The sequence below is a fragment of the Vulpes lagopus genome, chromosome 6, assembly GCF_018345385.1.
Source record: "Vulpes lagopus strain Blue_001 chromosome 6, ASM1834538v1, whole genome shotgun sequence".
NCBI lineage: Eukaryota > Metazoa > Chordata > Mammalia > Carnivora > Canidae > Vulpes > Vulpes lagopus.
The window spans coordinates 47,344,858-47,359,634 of record NC_054829.1 but is presented as its reverse complement, the minus strand read 5'-3'; the positions used below and the strand labels follow the sequence as shown (position 1 = coordinate 47,359,634).

Here is a 14,777-nt window from a genome sequence, read left to right as displayed (position 1 = left end):
CACTTTGTTCTACTCTAAAATCACCTTAGAGCTTTTAGGTACGTTTCATATATTTAGATTACTCAACATTTAATCACTGAATCTGTGCTTTAACAACCCAGGTAACACCAAATAGAGGGTTGAGGCTCTGTTGTTGTTGTGGTAGTCTTAGGTTTTGTACATTTCTATTCTAATTAAAATTATATCGCTTTATACATTTAAGCTTTTCCCAGCTCCCAACTGTCCCTGGAAGTTCAGAGTACATTTAACGCACCTGTAATGCTTTAGGCTGTTGTTTTATTATTTTCTTCTACTCAAAAGAATTCAAAGAACAAAAATTGTTAATCCCTGTAAAGGTATCTTTGAAAGCTCTAAGGTGTCGTTTTGGTTTAGTTTCGTTTCTAACCATGAGATTAACAGTTGCTACACACAGAGTCATTTTCATGCTCTCTACATGGAAGAATTGTAAATAGAAAAAGAAGTAATGTTTTATTAATCACTAATTTTTTTTTTCTTACACAATTATGTTGTTCAGAACGACAATCAACAGATACCACTTTTAGGTTCAACGTGTTGTAAACAGGGACGCTCACTTAACGGATAAATCATTATATTTTCATAATCGAGAATCGGTTATTTCCGTAGGCCATTTCACGTTTGCGACAGGACAGCTCAAACGACATGAATGTTTAATTAAAGGCCGGGACTAGGGTGAGGCGAGGGAGGCGCCCAGGGCACGAAATTTAGGGAGACAGGCCTCGGACCCTGAGAGCGCCTCCCTCGCCCCACCTGCGGCCTGGTCCTTCGTGGGTACATGTAATACGGAGTGCGACGGGCCTAGGGGGTCTGGACGGTTTTTCCAAGGGTCCGACGCCGTTAAGCCCCTCACTCCAACCAACCTAGTAGCGGTTACAAAGTAGGAATTTGTTCCACAGAAACTGCCAAGGCAAATACTGTCCTATCAAATTCCGTCCTGACGTGACAGGCGTTGCCTCCGGAGGGGAGCCCCCAAAACTACACAAACACCCGCCCGTCAGCGCCGGCATTGGGCAACTCGTAAAGCCCCACGTCCCGAAGCCAGGTAGGCAAAGCGACCTCCCCTCTCCGAGGACACCCCGCTTCCCTTCGGTGCACTCAACGACCCGGCCCGGCCCGGGAACGCGTGAAGTGTCAACGGCGGAAGCTGGAACTCCGCCCCCAAACTCTAACCACCCGCGCCCCCCGCCGCAAGCGTTCGCGGGAAAGGACGTTGCGCCTCGGCCAGTCGCCGGTTCCTCAGGCGGCCGGTATCCGCGCTCCGCCGACTTGCAGCCGCAGTGAGGACCCGGCCCTGCGAGCGAGAGGGGCGGCCGTCGCCCGCGCCGCCCTGGAGAGCCAGGGTCCGGAGGAAGCCCGAGCTGTTGGCGCTGGGGGCCGGCAGGCAGCTCCGGGGGCAGCCCGCATGCTCCAGGACCCTGGCGGCGGCGCGGCGCGGCGGGAACCGGGAAGTTTCAAAGCGCAGTGGTGGCGCTGCTGCGGGCCGCCGCTCCGGCGACATGAAGCTACACTGTGAGGTTGAGGTAGTGAGTCGGCAGCTGCCGGCTCTGGGAATGAGGAACCGGGGTAAGGGCGTCCGGGCGGTGTTGAGCCTCTGTCAGCAGACGGCCCGAGGTCAGCCTCGGGCTCAGGGCGAGCGAAGCGGCCCGCACCTCACCTGCCTGTTTATCTCCACCCTGAAGGACAAGCGCGGGACCCGCTATGAGGTGCGTGGACCCAACTGGCCCCGCGGGAGTCGGCCTTCAGCTCCTCCCCTCCGGGCCTCGCCCGCCCGCCCGTTGCCGAGGCTGGAGCCGGTCTGCGGGGTGCCTGAGCCCCACCACCGCCCCGAGCCCTGGGCGTCCGTCCCCCTGTGGACCCGAAGGAGGAAAGCTTCTGAGAGCGCACCTTCTCGTTTGTTTTTCTCTCCCGTTTCTTTGGCTTTAAACTGACAGCCTTTCTTTTTACTGATAGATAGTAACCCTGCCCTTGCCTTTTAAGGCGTCTGGAAACTCGGCCTGCGTGAAAGGAAACTTTAGATGAAACGACGATCCAGTTAGGGGGCCAGTAAAGTAATCAAACTTTCGTTCAATAATTTTTTTAAATCATTTTTTAAATTAATTATTTTATTAGTTGATTAGTTTTTTAGGAATTTATTTCTGACTTTTTGATTTTTTTTTTTCCTCCTGCAGTTTTTCCGCTAGCTTTTTGTTTTGTTTTTAAGATTTTTAAGGGATGGTCTAAGGTCGCTAGACCAGATTAGTACAGTAGTAAAGCAATAATACTTCAGGTTGCATATTGATGTTTTTATTCATGTTACTGCATCTCTTTTCTCTTAAATGTTTAATTTCCTAAGACTTGATTTTCTAGGGCCAGGACTCTTTCTCATCTGCACAGCAGTAGTAAGCTCTCTAGAAGGTGTTGGAAGTTGAAATAGAATTTTCAAAGCACAGGTTTTATAAAATCCTTTTCCCCTCATTTCATCAGGCACTGTTATTTTGTAGAAATGACTGGAATACCCTTGTGTCTACTATAAATAAAGTTGAGGGAGCAACTCATCTCCCACCCTTGCATCTGAGTTTTGTCTGGATTTTGTACAGTTTCTGGGATTATTTCCCTTATGGTGTTGTATTCCACAGTGAATGCTCTTAACTTGAGGGAAGGGGCTATTACCGTCTCATTCAGAGACATTTTGTAATTGATATAGGCATTTGAAAGTATGCATAATTTCTCCCTCTTCATGGAATCAACTCATACAGTCTTTCAACTTGAAAGAACTTCAGCAGTCACCCAACATTTTATAAGAAGTCTGTAAGATGACAGAAGCAAACTCAACAAGAGTTTTGTCTGTCTTTTCTTCACCGTTGTCTTCCCCAAAACCTCTTTCATGCCCAGCTCAGGTACTGTCTATTTTAAAAGTCTGTAATGATTTTTTCCTTAAAACTTAAGCTGCATTAATAATTGTAGGTGGTAATTCTAATCAAAATTTTATTGTGAACTGTGAGTTGAAGGTTTACTGTGTGCAAGATGCTATGCTAGGTACTGTGGGAGAATAAACTTGGTTTAGTCACTATCCTTACAACACTAGGAAGAAATAGAAGTAGAAACCAGTGCTTACAATACAAGTTGGACTATGATGAATGTTATAATAAAGGTAGAAGAAGAATAGTTTCAAAACAAAATGAGTTTGATTACAGAGGCTTGAGGAAGTTTTTATAGAAGAGGTGGTGCCATAGGGCTTGGGATGACCTAGTAGGTACTCCATAAACATTTGTTGAATATATTAAAGTGGTGTTGATCCTGGGCCTTGAAGACAAGGTATTAATTAGTGCTATGTATGGGAAGTTCTTAAGGGATCTTTCGTAAACCAACTTTTCCATCCCATGATTCAGCTACTGCCCATCTCACTGTGATTTCCAAATCTGTATCTTTGGCTAGTCCTCTCCCTTAGTTTGCAACTTGGATCTTTTATAAATTGGAAATCTTCACTTGGATGTGTTGTAGCATTTCAAACTCAAGAAAATCTAAAAATTAATTTACTTTACCACCTATAAACTTCCTCTTCTGTAATTCATTAAATAGTGCTCTGCTCTTGGGGCACCTGGGTGACACAGTCAGTCAGTTGAGCATCTGCCTTAAGCTCAGGTCCTGATCCCAGGATCCTGGGATCCAATCTTGGAGTCAGGCTCTGCAAAGGGTCTGCTTCTCCTTCTCCCTCTGCTCCCCACTCCCCCCGCCCCATGCTCTCACTTTCTCTCTCAAATAAATAAATAAAATATTTTTTTAAAAAATAGTGTTCTCTTCTATCCGGAAACCTTAAGGCTTTTGCATTCCCACAGCTAAAATGTTGAATCCTTTTAATTCAACCTCCTACATTATCTTTCAGATTTTCATACCTCCTTCTGTCCCAACTGCAGTCTAAATTACCATTACCCCTTGCCTGGCTAGTCTCTTAAAAGATATTCCTATCTCTTCCTGCCTCCATCCCCTCTCCCTTGCCCCAAAGTTCATTCTTACACTGTAGTTAACAGGAATTTATCAAAATATAGATCTATGTTCCCAGCTTCAAGTCATTCAGTTGATATTGTTTGTAGAATAAAATCCAAAATTCTTTTTTTTTTTTAAGATTTTATTTATTTATTCATGAGAGACAGAGAGAAGCAGAGACCTAGGCAGAGGGGGAAGCAGGCTCCCTGCGAGGAGTCTGGCTTAGAGATTGGATCCCAGGATCCCGGAATCATGACCTGAGCCAAAGGCAGACACTCGACCACTGAGCCACCAAGGCAGGCACCCCCAAATCCAAAATTCTTGACATAGTTTACAAAGTCTTTCGCCATTCAGTCTCTGCTTGTCCAGGTTCACCTGCCTCTTTTCACTGAATCCTTCAGCCATACTGAACTTTCAGCTCCCCACAGCTGCCAACCTCTCTTGCCTTCAAGGCTTTGCACACATTTTTTCTTTTTGGTATGCTATTCCCTCTCTTTCCCCGGTACCTTCACTTGCCCAATATCTCCTAATCCTTCAGTTCTCACCTTCAAGGTCACCTTTTCCCTTGACCAGGTAAGGGATATCCATTTGCTATATGATATGAGGTCTTAGAGCAACCTGTACTTCCCTTATCTTAATATCCGTTAGGCTTGTAATTCTTTAATAATCTCTCATCAGACTGACAGCTTTGTAAATACCATGTTGGTTTTCTTTACTACAATTGTTTTAAGCCCCCTATCATAGTAACTGGTACAGTGAGTGCTCATCAGTAGTTGAAGTCTAAAGCAGAAGCAACATCAGTCATTAAAATTTTTTGAGCACCTATTATATATTGGCCACTATTGTGGCTCCATGGATACAGTAGTGAACAAAGGAGACAAGATTCTGCTTTCAAGGAGTTTATAATCTTGTGGGAGGTGTATCGACTTGAGAGTAATGAACTCAAGTTAAGAAGGCAAGTAACTACTATTGGCAGTTCCTATTATGGCCACATAGTTGGAATGGGACTAAAGGAGCATTTTCCCAAACAGGATTCACAGGTAAGAGTTACTGAGCTAATAAAACAGTAATATCTACCATAAGCTAGATAAGAAATGTAGCTACCCAAATGCTAAAAGAAAAAAACCCAATGAAATTAAAACTAAAAACCACAGAACACCCAGACTTAAGGAGTAAAAGTCTGGCAACGTAACTGGCACATTCTAGTTGTAAATAATATTTATTAACTATTAATTATAAATATATTATCTAGTAATAAACATTACTAAATAATAATACCTGGTTTTGTCCTTTTTTTTTTTTCCTTTTTTTTTCCTCATTGGTTTTAAGTAGCTAAAGGAAAACATTGAGCAATTCTTCACCAAATTTGTGGATGAGGGGAAAGCTACTGTTCGGTTAAAGGAGCCTCCTGTGGATATCTGTCTAAGTAAGGTATGGTCTTTTTTTGTCTTTTTTAAAGATTTTATTTATTTATTTATTTGAAAGAGCATAAGCTGGGGGAGAGACAATAGCAGACTCCTTGCTAAGTGGGGAGCCCAACACAAGGCTCAATCCTAGGACCCTGGCTTCATGACCTAAGGCAGATGCTTAACAGACTGAACCACCTAGGCACCCCTAAGTAAGGTACAGTATTAAAAATATTAATGATTAGGTTGGTTGGCTGTATTTTCTTTATAGAAGAGTCTAAGCATCCTGATATCCCACATAGCTGAATAGAGTTGGATACTTGGCAGGTATGTTTGAAGAAGCAATAGCAGCTTCTTTGGCATGCTGGCATAGCTCTAAAAGTGAAGAGAGCCTGGTAAGGCTATGCAGGATGAGGAGGAAGGAAAATGACTTGTTTCTGTGTTCCAGGTGGAGTCTTAGGATATTCTTAGAGGGAAACTCTAAGGCCAGGGGCACAAGTCTGCATTTTGTGAGCATAACCACAGTTTACAAATCTAAATTTAGTGTAAAAAAAGATCAAATACAATTAGGATCATTTTAGGAGTACTTTATTTATTATTATCTTTTTAGAAAATACTTAAACCATTGAAATAAAACTTTGCTGTGCCCTATCTCCCCTTCTCCTGACCCGCTCCCAGAGGGTAGAAGCAAGATCTCATTCAACCTTGCATTATCCTCAACCCAAAGTGCTTTGTAAATAAGAAAGTTTGATGATAATTTAAGATATTTGTAGTGAATGGAAACATTTTGTTCTACCTCCTTTCTTGCAGGTTTTCATTTTCTCTTGATACTCATCCTTCCTTCTATTCCCTTCTACCTAAAAACAAGCTGAGGTCTTACCAAGTAAGAAAATAGAATAGACAAATTTCTAAAAAGACAAGGCCAAATCCATTGCCTCCACTTACTATCTCCTTTTCACTTTTGTTTTCAGTGGTTTATTCAAAACACTGTCTCAAAGATCACTGATGTCCTTCCTATTTGCCAATCACATTACCATTATTATTATTATTATTTTATAATTTACTCATGTGAGACACAGGGAGAGAGGAGGCAGAGACAGAAGCCGGCTCCCTGCAAGGAGCCCAGTGTGGAACTTGATCCCTAGACTCGGGGATCACGCCCTGAGCCAAAGGCAGATGCTCAACCGCCAAGCCACCCAGGCATCACACGTAGCCATTATTTTTCATCCTTTTTGAGCTCTGTAGAATTTGACACTGATGACTACTCCCTTCTTAATAAAACTTTCTTTTCCTAGCATCTGTGACAGGGCACTATTTTGGTTTACCTTTGGTTTTTCTTAGCCACTCCTTTGTCTCCTATCTCTGGCATCTTCTTTCCTATCCCCCAATTAAAGGCTTTATTCCAGTCCTTTGCCTTTTCTCTATCATACCTGCCTTCCATTCTCATAGCTCAGTCTTTGTCACTTTGAAATCTTTAAGCCATTACCCTGTACTAGACCTACTTGACCCAGGTCTCCAAACTTACCTCACACTACTTCACTGTGTATACTGCTGCTGAAATAATATTTAGCCTTGTCATGTAATTCTCATGCTTAAAGTTCTTCAAAGATTTCCCACAACCTGATCGTTCCATCCTCCTTACTTGATAACAGGTTCATCTATACCATCCCCATACTGTATTTTACATCTCTACAAAGCTCCTACGTTCCAACCAAATGAGATCACATACTGTTTTCAAACTTGCTACAAGTTCACTAGTCCTTCACATCTAAACTCTAGGAAACTTATATACTGCAAGCATTAGTTATTTCTATTGATAACTTAGTTCACATATCACTTTGTTAGTGGTTTTTCTGTCCAGCTGGAAGCCATCTCTCTTGCTTTTCATGTTTTCTAGCACTTGTTACAGTGCCATTTGGCCCTGCTTTTGACAGCCTTGTTGCTTTTCATAATTCCAAGTTTTTGTGTGAATGGCAGCCCTGGGTATTTTGCAATGCACAGCACCATATCAGTCTATCTCAGAGGCACTGGAGATTTGCCTTAGTTCATCTTTTTTTTTTTTTTTTTTTTTTTAAAGATTTGTTGATTTTAAAGAGAAAGTAAGAGAGCACGAGCAGGAGGGGCAGGGGGAGAGAAAGAGAGAATCTCAGACTCCACACTGAGTGCACAGCCCAACATGGGGCTTGATTTTACGACCCTGAGATCAAGACCTGACCCAAACCATGAGTCAGATGCTTAACTGACTTCACTACTGACACACCCCTAAAGGTTTTGTTTTTAAGCAATCTTCTCACCCAACGTGGGGCTCGAACTCACAACCCTGAGGTCAAGAGCTACACACATCACCAAATGAGCCACCCAGGTGCCCTGTCTCAGTTCATTTAAACCCAAGTCTTAAGTAGAATCTTTTCATACTTTCCATCTTATTTTATACTCTTTTGGTTTCCCTTCGAATGGTTTTATTTAGAGTGTGTCTTTCAATATAAACTTTTTTAAAAAACTTTCAACATTTTTTGCATCTATATTGAAATTTAATGAAAGTAAAATACTAAAAAATTTATTTTTACAGCCATTTCCAAGAAATTATTGCATCATTTTGCATGTATAACTTTATAGAAATCATTACAGGATGAATTAGCATGCATATATTATCTAAAGTGGAATTTATAATTGTACAACTTATTTTTATTTATCTAGGCCAATTCCAGCAGTTTAAAGAGTTTTCTTTCAGCCCTGAGACTGGCTCACAGAGGTTGTGATATTGAAGCACCGCTTTCAACCTTCGCACCAGTGAAGACTTCAGAATTTGAAAAATGTAAAACTAAAATGGTTATCACATCCAAAAAGGACTATCCTCTAAGCAGCAACTTCCCACCTTCTCTGGAACATCTTCAGACTTCTTATTGTGGGCTTATCCGAATTGATACGCGTATGCTTTCCTTAAGAAACCTTAGGAAATTAGATTTGAGTCACAACCATATAAAAAAGCTTCCAGCTACAATTGGAGACCTCATCCATCTTCAAGAACTTAATCTGAATGACAATCACTTGGAGTCATTTAGTGTAGCCTTGTGTCAATCTACACTCCAGACATCACTTCGGAGTTTGGATCTCAGCAAGAACAAAATTAAAGCACTCCCTGTGCAGTTTTGCCAGCTCCGAGAACTTACAGATCTGAAACTTGACGATAATGAATTGATTCGATTTCCTTTCAAGATGGGACAGTTGACAAACCTGCGTTTTTTGTCGGCAGCTCGAAATAAGCTTCCTTTTTTGCCTAGTGAATTTAAGAATTTATCCCTTGAGTACTTGGATCTTTTTGGAAATACTTTCGAACAACCAAAAGTCCTTCCAGTTATAATGCTGCAGACGCCATTAAGTTTACTGGAATCCTCTGCACGAGCCATATTATATAATAGGTAAGACTTTAATAGTCATAAAATGTGATATCTTTGTTAGCATTCTAGTATTTTCATCATCCTTATTGTTTTTGTTTGTTTTAAGATTTTATTTATTTGACAGAGAAAGAGCATGAGCAGGGGAAGTGTCAGGGAGAGGGAAAGCAGACTCCCCGCTGAGCGAGGAGCTGGATGCGGGGCTGGATCCCAGAACCTTAGGATCATGACCTGAGCCGAAGTCAGACACTTAACCACCTAGGCGCCCCTCATCATCCTTGTAATCACTGTCTTTAACATAGTTTACAATGCTGTACACAAACTGACCCCTTGCTCCAGTGACCTTCTTGGTGCTCCTTACCTCTGCTTGGAATGCTTTTCTTTTCTTTTTTTTTAAGATTTTATTTATTTATTCATGAGAGACACAGGCAGAGGGAGAAGCAGGCTCCATGCAGGGAGCCCAATATGGGACTCGATGCCGAGTCTCCAGGATCAGGCCCTGGGCTCACGGCGGCACTAAACCGCTGAGCCACCCAGGCTGCCCTTGGAATGCTTTTCTTCCAGAAAGTTCCATAGCTCACTTTCTCACTTCAGTTCTCTTCCAGTGGCACCCAGAAAGGCCTTTTCTGACTATTTACAGTTTGGGGCAGCCCTTAACATAGCTTGCCTTTTTTTGTTACAGGATTTGTTATGTAGCATTACATATATTTTTTTTTTTTTTGGCATTACATATTTTTTAACATTTGTTTTCCTGTCAGCTTTCTCCATTAAAATGTAAGATCCATGAGTGCATAGACTTTGTCTTGTTCTCCACCGTACGTTTCCCCAGGGTCTAAAACATGATATTCCCCTGTTCCTGCCATATACTTGGCACTTAATATTTGAACGAATGAATGGCAGTTGTTTCTCAAAATGTAATTCCCTGACCAACAGCATCAGAATCACCTAGGAATTTTTGAGAGATTCGAGGTTTGAACTCCACTACAGACTTATTGAATCCGAAATTCTGAGGGTGAGATCCAGCCATCTTTTTTAATCAGTCCTTCCAGATAGTATTGATGCACCTTAAAGTTTGAGAACTCAAATCTGCCATAGAGGTCAAGTGTGGTCTTTGGAGTCAGACTTGGGTTTGATTCCTGGCTTCACCCCTTAGTGTGGCTTTAGCAAGTTATATAACCTCTTTGATTCAGTTTTCTCATCTGTGAAACAGGAACAATAATACCCACTTTACATGATTGTGAAGATAATGGAGCTAGTGTAATGCCAAAGCATTTGGCATATAGGACTTAATATCTATTGGTTCTCTTCCCCTTGTCTTTGAACACGAACTGCACTTAGTTTCATGAGACACCAAACTCCAGTTATTCATTTGGTTCATGCTTCTTTCATAGAGGAGACTAAGATGTGGACGAAATTATTATCAAGTACCTATAAAATAGTAGGAACACCATATTTCAGAGATAGGATTGGATTTTTAGTGGGGAGAGAAGGTCTAAAACAACAACAACAACAACAAAAAAAAAAAACAGGCTATATGGGCCTGGAAAAATATGCAGAATTTTGCATACAACTTTATAATGCTCATGGACTGTCATTGAAATTCAGTCCTCACTCCTCATTTGTATCTAAGAGTGCTTAGCTTAAAGCAGTGATTCTCAAATTTTATTTGACATTTGGAGTCACCTGAGGAGTTTCTAAAAATTGTGATGATTCAGGGTACCTGCCTGGCTCAGGACTGACATTCAACATAGAAAAGTGCAATGGTGGAAGGAAAAAATAGGTAATCAAAATGTAGAGAAGGTAGAAAAATATTTTGTGCTGAATGATTTAGCATTGTAGTATTGACATTGTTTTTTTAAACTTGACCTCTACTAATATTAGGTTCTTGTAAGGCGACCTTAACTTTTACTTTGTATGTTTTTAGACCAACTTGTTATAAAAAGAGTAGAGATCCAAAGCTATGAGAATAATTTCTGTTACCGAGCTCTTGGTAAATTGTCCCAACTACGGGTTACAAACATAAGGTTATGGTCTATTAGAAAAATATGTGAGAATTTAAATTAGTAGGTTTTATTTATTTGTTAAAAAAGATCTGAACACCTATTATATGCCAGCCTAGGCTAGGACTAGAGAACAAAGAATAGACTCTGGAAGACAGACAAAGTAACTTGGGGCATGGTGAGTTTGGGGGAAGGAGTTGGGCAGTGAGCAAGCAACCTCAAAAGACCAGCTTATAGTGACTCATAGATGAGGGTAAAGAGTTTGACTTGATTTTAATTGCATTGAGCACCATTGAAGTTTTAAGTAGGAGGACAAGTGATTAAGCGAGGTGAGGTCAGCCTCAGACAGTAAGTAAAACAAATACCCCAAACAATATATGGTTTGAATCTATTTCACAGTTTAAAAGTCCCTTTTAACAGTGGATGCCTGAGAGAGTATTTGGATTTACTTATATAAATATTTCTTCACAGGGAGAACTCCATAATTTTCCCATTACCGTTACGAGAATTGTGTAACAACTATGTATTTAAATGATCATTTTATATTGGTCATACAGTATAGATGTAAAGCTCAGATGACTTTTCATTTTATTCCATGGGTTTTGCTATTAACTGACAGTGCTAAAAGATACTTTATTTGGTAGTATAGATCCTCTTAGGTTTACAACATCATATGGTATTTTTAGTATATTTTTCCCACTCTTAACTGTTTGGAAGAGAGGACAGTATATGAGCCCCTTACTGGAGTAATCTTATTTTTCCATGGTTATAATTCAGTGTCCAGTAATTCATGATTTTTTACATGAATTTCTGAATCTAGTAACATATTTAAACAGTATTTTTTAAACTTTTTTTTTCCATTAGGATTCCGTATGGCTCTCCTATCATTCCTTTGCATCTTTGCCAAGATTTGGATACTGCAAAAACCTGTGTTTGTGGAAGATTCTGTCTAAACTCTTTTATTCAGGGAACTACTACCATGAATCTACACTCTGTTGCTCACACTGTGGTCTTAGTAGATAATATGGGTGGTACTGAAGCCCCTGTTATCTCTTACTTCTGTTCTCTAACATGTTATGTAAATTGCTGTGATATGTTAAAGTAATAGGTGATACCACAAAAAGAAATTCCGTCTAGTTACAGATCAGTTTGGGATTCATTTATGGTTTAACTGTGTCAGATTGGAGAAAGGGAAGCCTTTTGTATACTTACTTGAAGGGAAGAATGTGTTACTCTAACATTTTCAATCATTTGACTATAAAACCTTAATTTCATTAAGACCTATATTATTTTATTGTGAGATAAACTTTTATTAGTTTATTGCACTTGTGCTGATTTCAGCATATTTCCAGAATGGGTTGTGGGGTTATCTTTTAGTGTTAAACAGAAGTTGATGCCTACCACTCCAGTCAGAATTTTCATATCAGTTTTATTCTTGAATTTCAATTAAAGAAATTGAGTTTCTGTATGCAAAAAATATACCTTGGAAGACATAGTCTAAATTTTAGTGAGAACTTGTCTGGTATGAATCTATGGTATACCATTTTTTGTGTTTTTCAGGTATATTCTACATATAGAAGTCTGTTTTCAAGCATAAAGTTGGAGTTGCTTTGGGATAAACAGACATCAGCTTTTATAAGTTTTATAATGTAATTCACATAATCTTTGTTATGATTTCTAAGTTTTTTAACTTTTAGAGTTGGAACAAGATTTTAAGGTTGGTTAGAAGGAGCAGAAAATTGCTACATTTTACTGACTACATTCTGTATTCAAGGGTTGTTCTTTTTTCTGTTTATTATTTTAGTCACTTAATATTTTTGTATTTTTAATTTAAAAAGTGGTAGTGATACACCGGCTAAACTATGATGAGGATTTGAGATAAGGCGAGGGAATGGAAAACGAAGCTGCTTGAAAAAATTGTGGAAAATGGAACCAGTAGAACTGTTCTATTCGGTTCCTTCCCACTCCTCTTCAAATCAGCCTCTCTTTTACATCATTGAAATAGCCTCATAACTGGTTTCTGGGAACAAAGGAGGTGAAAGATTAAGAGTTACTGGAGAAAACCCCTCTTAGGTATTAGCATTAACCACTGCTGTTTTGGGCTTGGAGTTACAGGTAATCTGTGTAAGACTATTTTTTAAGGCATAGGTAACTACTACTTCCTCTGTCCTCCTAAAATATTTATTTGGAGCATCCTATTCTTTTTCTGAAAATACAACTATCCCTCAGTAAATACTGTTTTAAATGTTAAAAGATTTTTTTATTAAAACTTTATGTATATGATCTCCAAAACATCTCTTCTTCTTAGAGCAGATTCTTTGATCCAGAGGAGTAATTCTTGGCTGACTTTAAATTTGTATTGCTTGTTGTCAATTAAATTCTTCCTGCAAAAGATTTCTATATAACTTCTAGTTTTTCATTTAAAAAATCACATATATAAAGCAAACATGGCTTAAATAAAAAGAGCTGCCATTTAACTACATCTTGTTCCAGGTGTTTTACATACATTATTTGATTTAATCCTCACAAATTACCCTAGGAGGTACTGTGAACCCAGATCAGAGATTTTAAGCCCAGGTTTTATACTGCCTTCTAAAGTTAATTCATTTTTATTCTTTAAAACTAAGAATTCTAGGGCGCCTGGGTGGCTCAGTGGTTGAGCACCTGCCTTTGGCTCAGGTTGTGATCCCACGGCCCTGTGATTGAGTCCCACATCAGGCTTCCCACAGAGAGCCTGCTTCTCGAGACCTTTGCCTATGTCTCTGCCTCTCTCTGTTGTGTCTTTCATGAATTCTTTTAAAAAACTGTTTTGCTGCGTATTTAACTTGTATGCAATTTTTAAAAAAGATTTTATTTATTCATGAGACACACAGGGAGGGAGAGAGAGAGAGAGAGAGAGAGAGAGAGAGAGGCAGAGACACAGGCAGAGGGAGAAGTAGGCTCCATGCTGGGAGCCTGATGTGGGACTAGATCCTGAGTCTCCAGGATCACGCCCTGCGCTGAAAGCGGTGCTAAACCGTTGGGCCACCCAGGCTGCCTGTGTATCCAATTTTTACATGTTCTTGTAGAAAGTTATTTTAAGTGGAGTTTTTACATTTTTTTAAAGATTTTATTTATTCAAGAGAGACACAGAAGCAGAGGCATTTAGGCAGAGGGAGACGCAGGTTCCATGCAGCAAGCAAGCCCTTTGTGGGACTCCATCCCCAGACTCCGGGATCATGCCCTGAGCCAAAGGCAGACGCTTAACCGCCGAGGTACCCAGGCATCCCTAGAAAGTCATTTTTCATCATCAACAAATGAAATATATCTATGTTGGGACAAAGTGCCAACCAGCTGTTACCCTTACCCCTTGCCCTTTGCCTTTGCATTCTTATTCATCTATGAGCCATCCCATGTAAATATCTTGGCCAACTTAAAATCCTTGTACAAAATGCAGAATTTTTTTCATAACCCATACGCTTTGTCACTTTTTTTGATACTGTTTTACCTCCCATGGGTTACAAGGCTCACTTGATTTTCAGCCTTCCATTCAATTTTCAGTGGTTTACTGCTTACTTTCTCTATGACCAAGAAGTTGCAACATTTGATATCTCCCAAAATGATTTCTAAAAAATCTAGTTTGTGCCATCATGGACTCACATTTTTTTCATAGCTTCAGAATCTCTTGCTTTAGAACTGTTTTGAATTCCTGCCTTACATTCAGGACCAGTCTAAAAGGGTGCTATGGTGCTGTCCCAAAAACTATGATGGAAAGGTTATCTGTGTTGTCCAGTAGGGGTAGCCACTCAGCATGTGTGGCTCTTGAGCACTAAATGTAGCTAGTGTAACTGTGCATTTTTAATTTAAATACCTATATATGGCTAGTGCTCCCCGCCCCTAATTTGCAAGTCAGCTTTTTATACCTCAACTTGGATATTCTGCTCCAGTCAGCTATAGGCAGGCCTAATTTATCCTCTTCATTTACTTTTTTCAAAATCTGATTTGAGACCTTTCCC

General features: G+C 40.1%; 1 protein-coding gene across 3 annotated transcripts; it reads left to right on the top strand.

The window, feature by feature from the left end:
- The first annotated feature begins 1,229 nt into the window (after window positions 1-1,229).
- LRR1 (leucine rich repeat protein 1) lies at window positions 1,230-13,233 on the top strand. 3 transcript variants are annotated; one of them, XM_041757976.1, is made up of 5 exons: window positions 1,587-1,721; window positions 2,754-2,894; window positions 5,314-5,412; window positions 8,085-8,806; window positions 11,647-13,233. In XM_041757976.1, the coding sequence occupies exons 2-5, from the start codon at window positions 2,811-2,813 to the stop codon at window positions 11,885-11,887; spliced, it is 1,146 nt and encodes a 381-aa protein (XP_041613910.1). In that variant the 5' UTR covers window positions 1,587-1,721; window positions 2,754-2,810; the 3' UTR covers window positions 11,888-13,233. The 3 variants fall into 3 exon arrangements, with proteins under 3 accessions (XP_041613909.1, XP_041613912.1, XP_041613910.1); XM_041757975.1 differs by lacking the exon at window positions 2,754-2,894 and having other exon boundaries at window positions 1,230-1,721; XM_041757978.1 differs by lacking the exons at window positions 2,754-2,894; window positions 8,085-8,806 and having other exon boundaries at window positions 1,230-1,721; window positions 11,647-11,805.
- The last annotated feature ends 1,544 nt before the right edge of the window (window positions 13,234-14,777 follow it).

What these genes read in the sequence shown, in the direction of transcription:
- LRR1 (XM_041757975.1), top strand. Translation starts at nt 1,515, where the DNA reads ATGAAGCTACACTGTGAGGTTGAGGTAGTGAGTCGGCAGCTGCCGGCT. An exon ending in AGCGCGGGACCCGCTATGAG is followed by an intron (nt 1,722 to 5,313) that starts GTGCGTGGACCC and finishes GGTTTTAAGTAG; the next exon opens with CTAAAGGAAAACATTGAGCA. An exon ending in TGGATATCTGTCTAAGTAAG is followed by an intron (nt 5,413 to 8,084) that starts GTATGGTCTTTT and finishes TTATTTATCTAG; the next exon opens with GCCAATTCCAGCAGTTTAAA.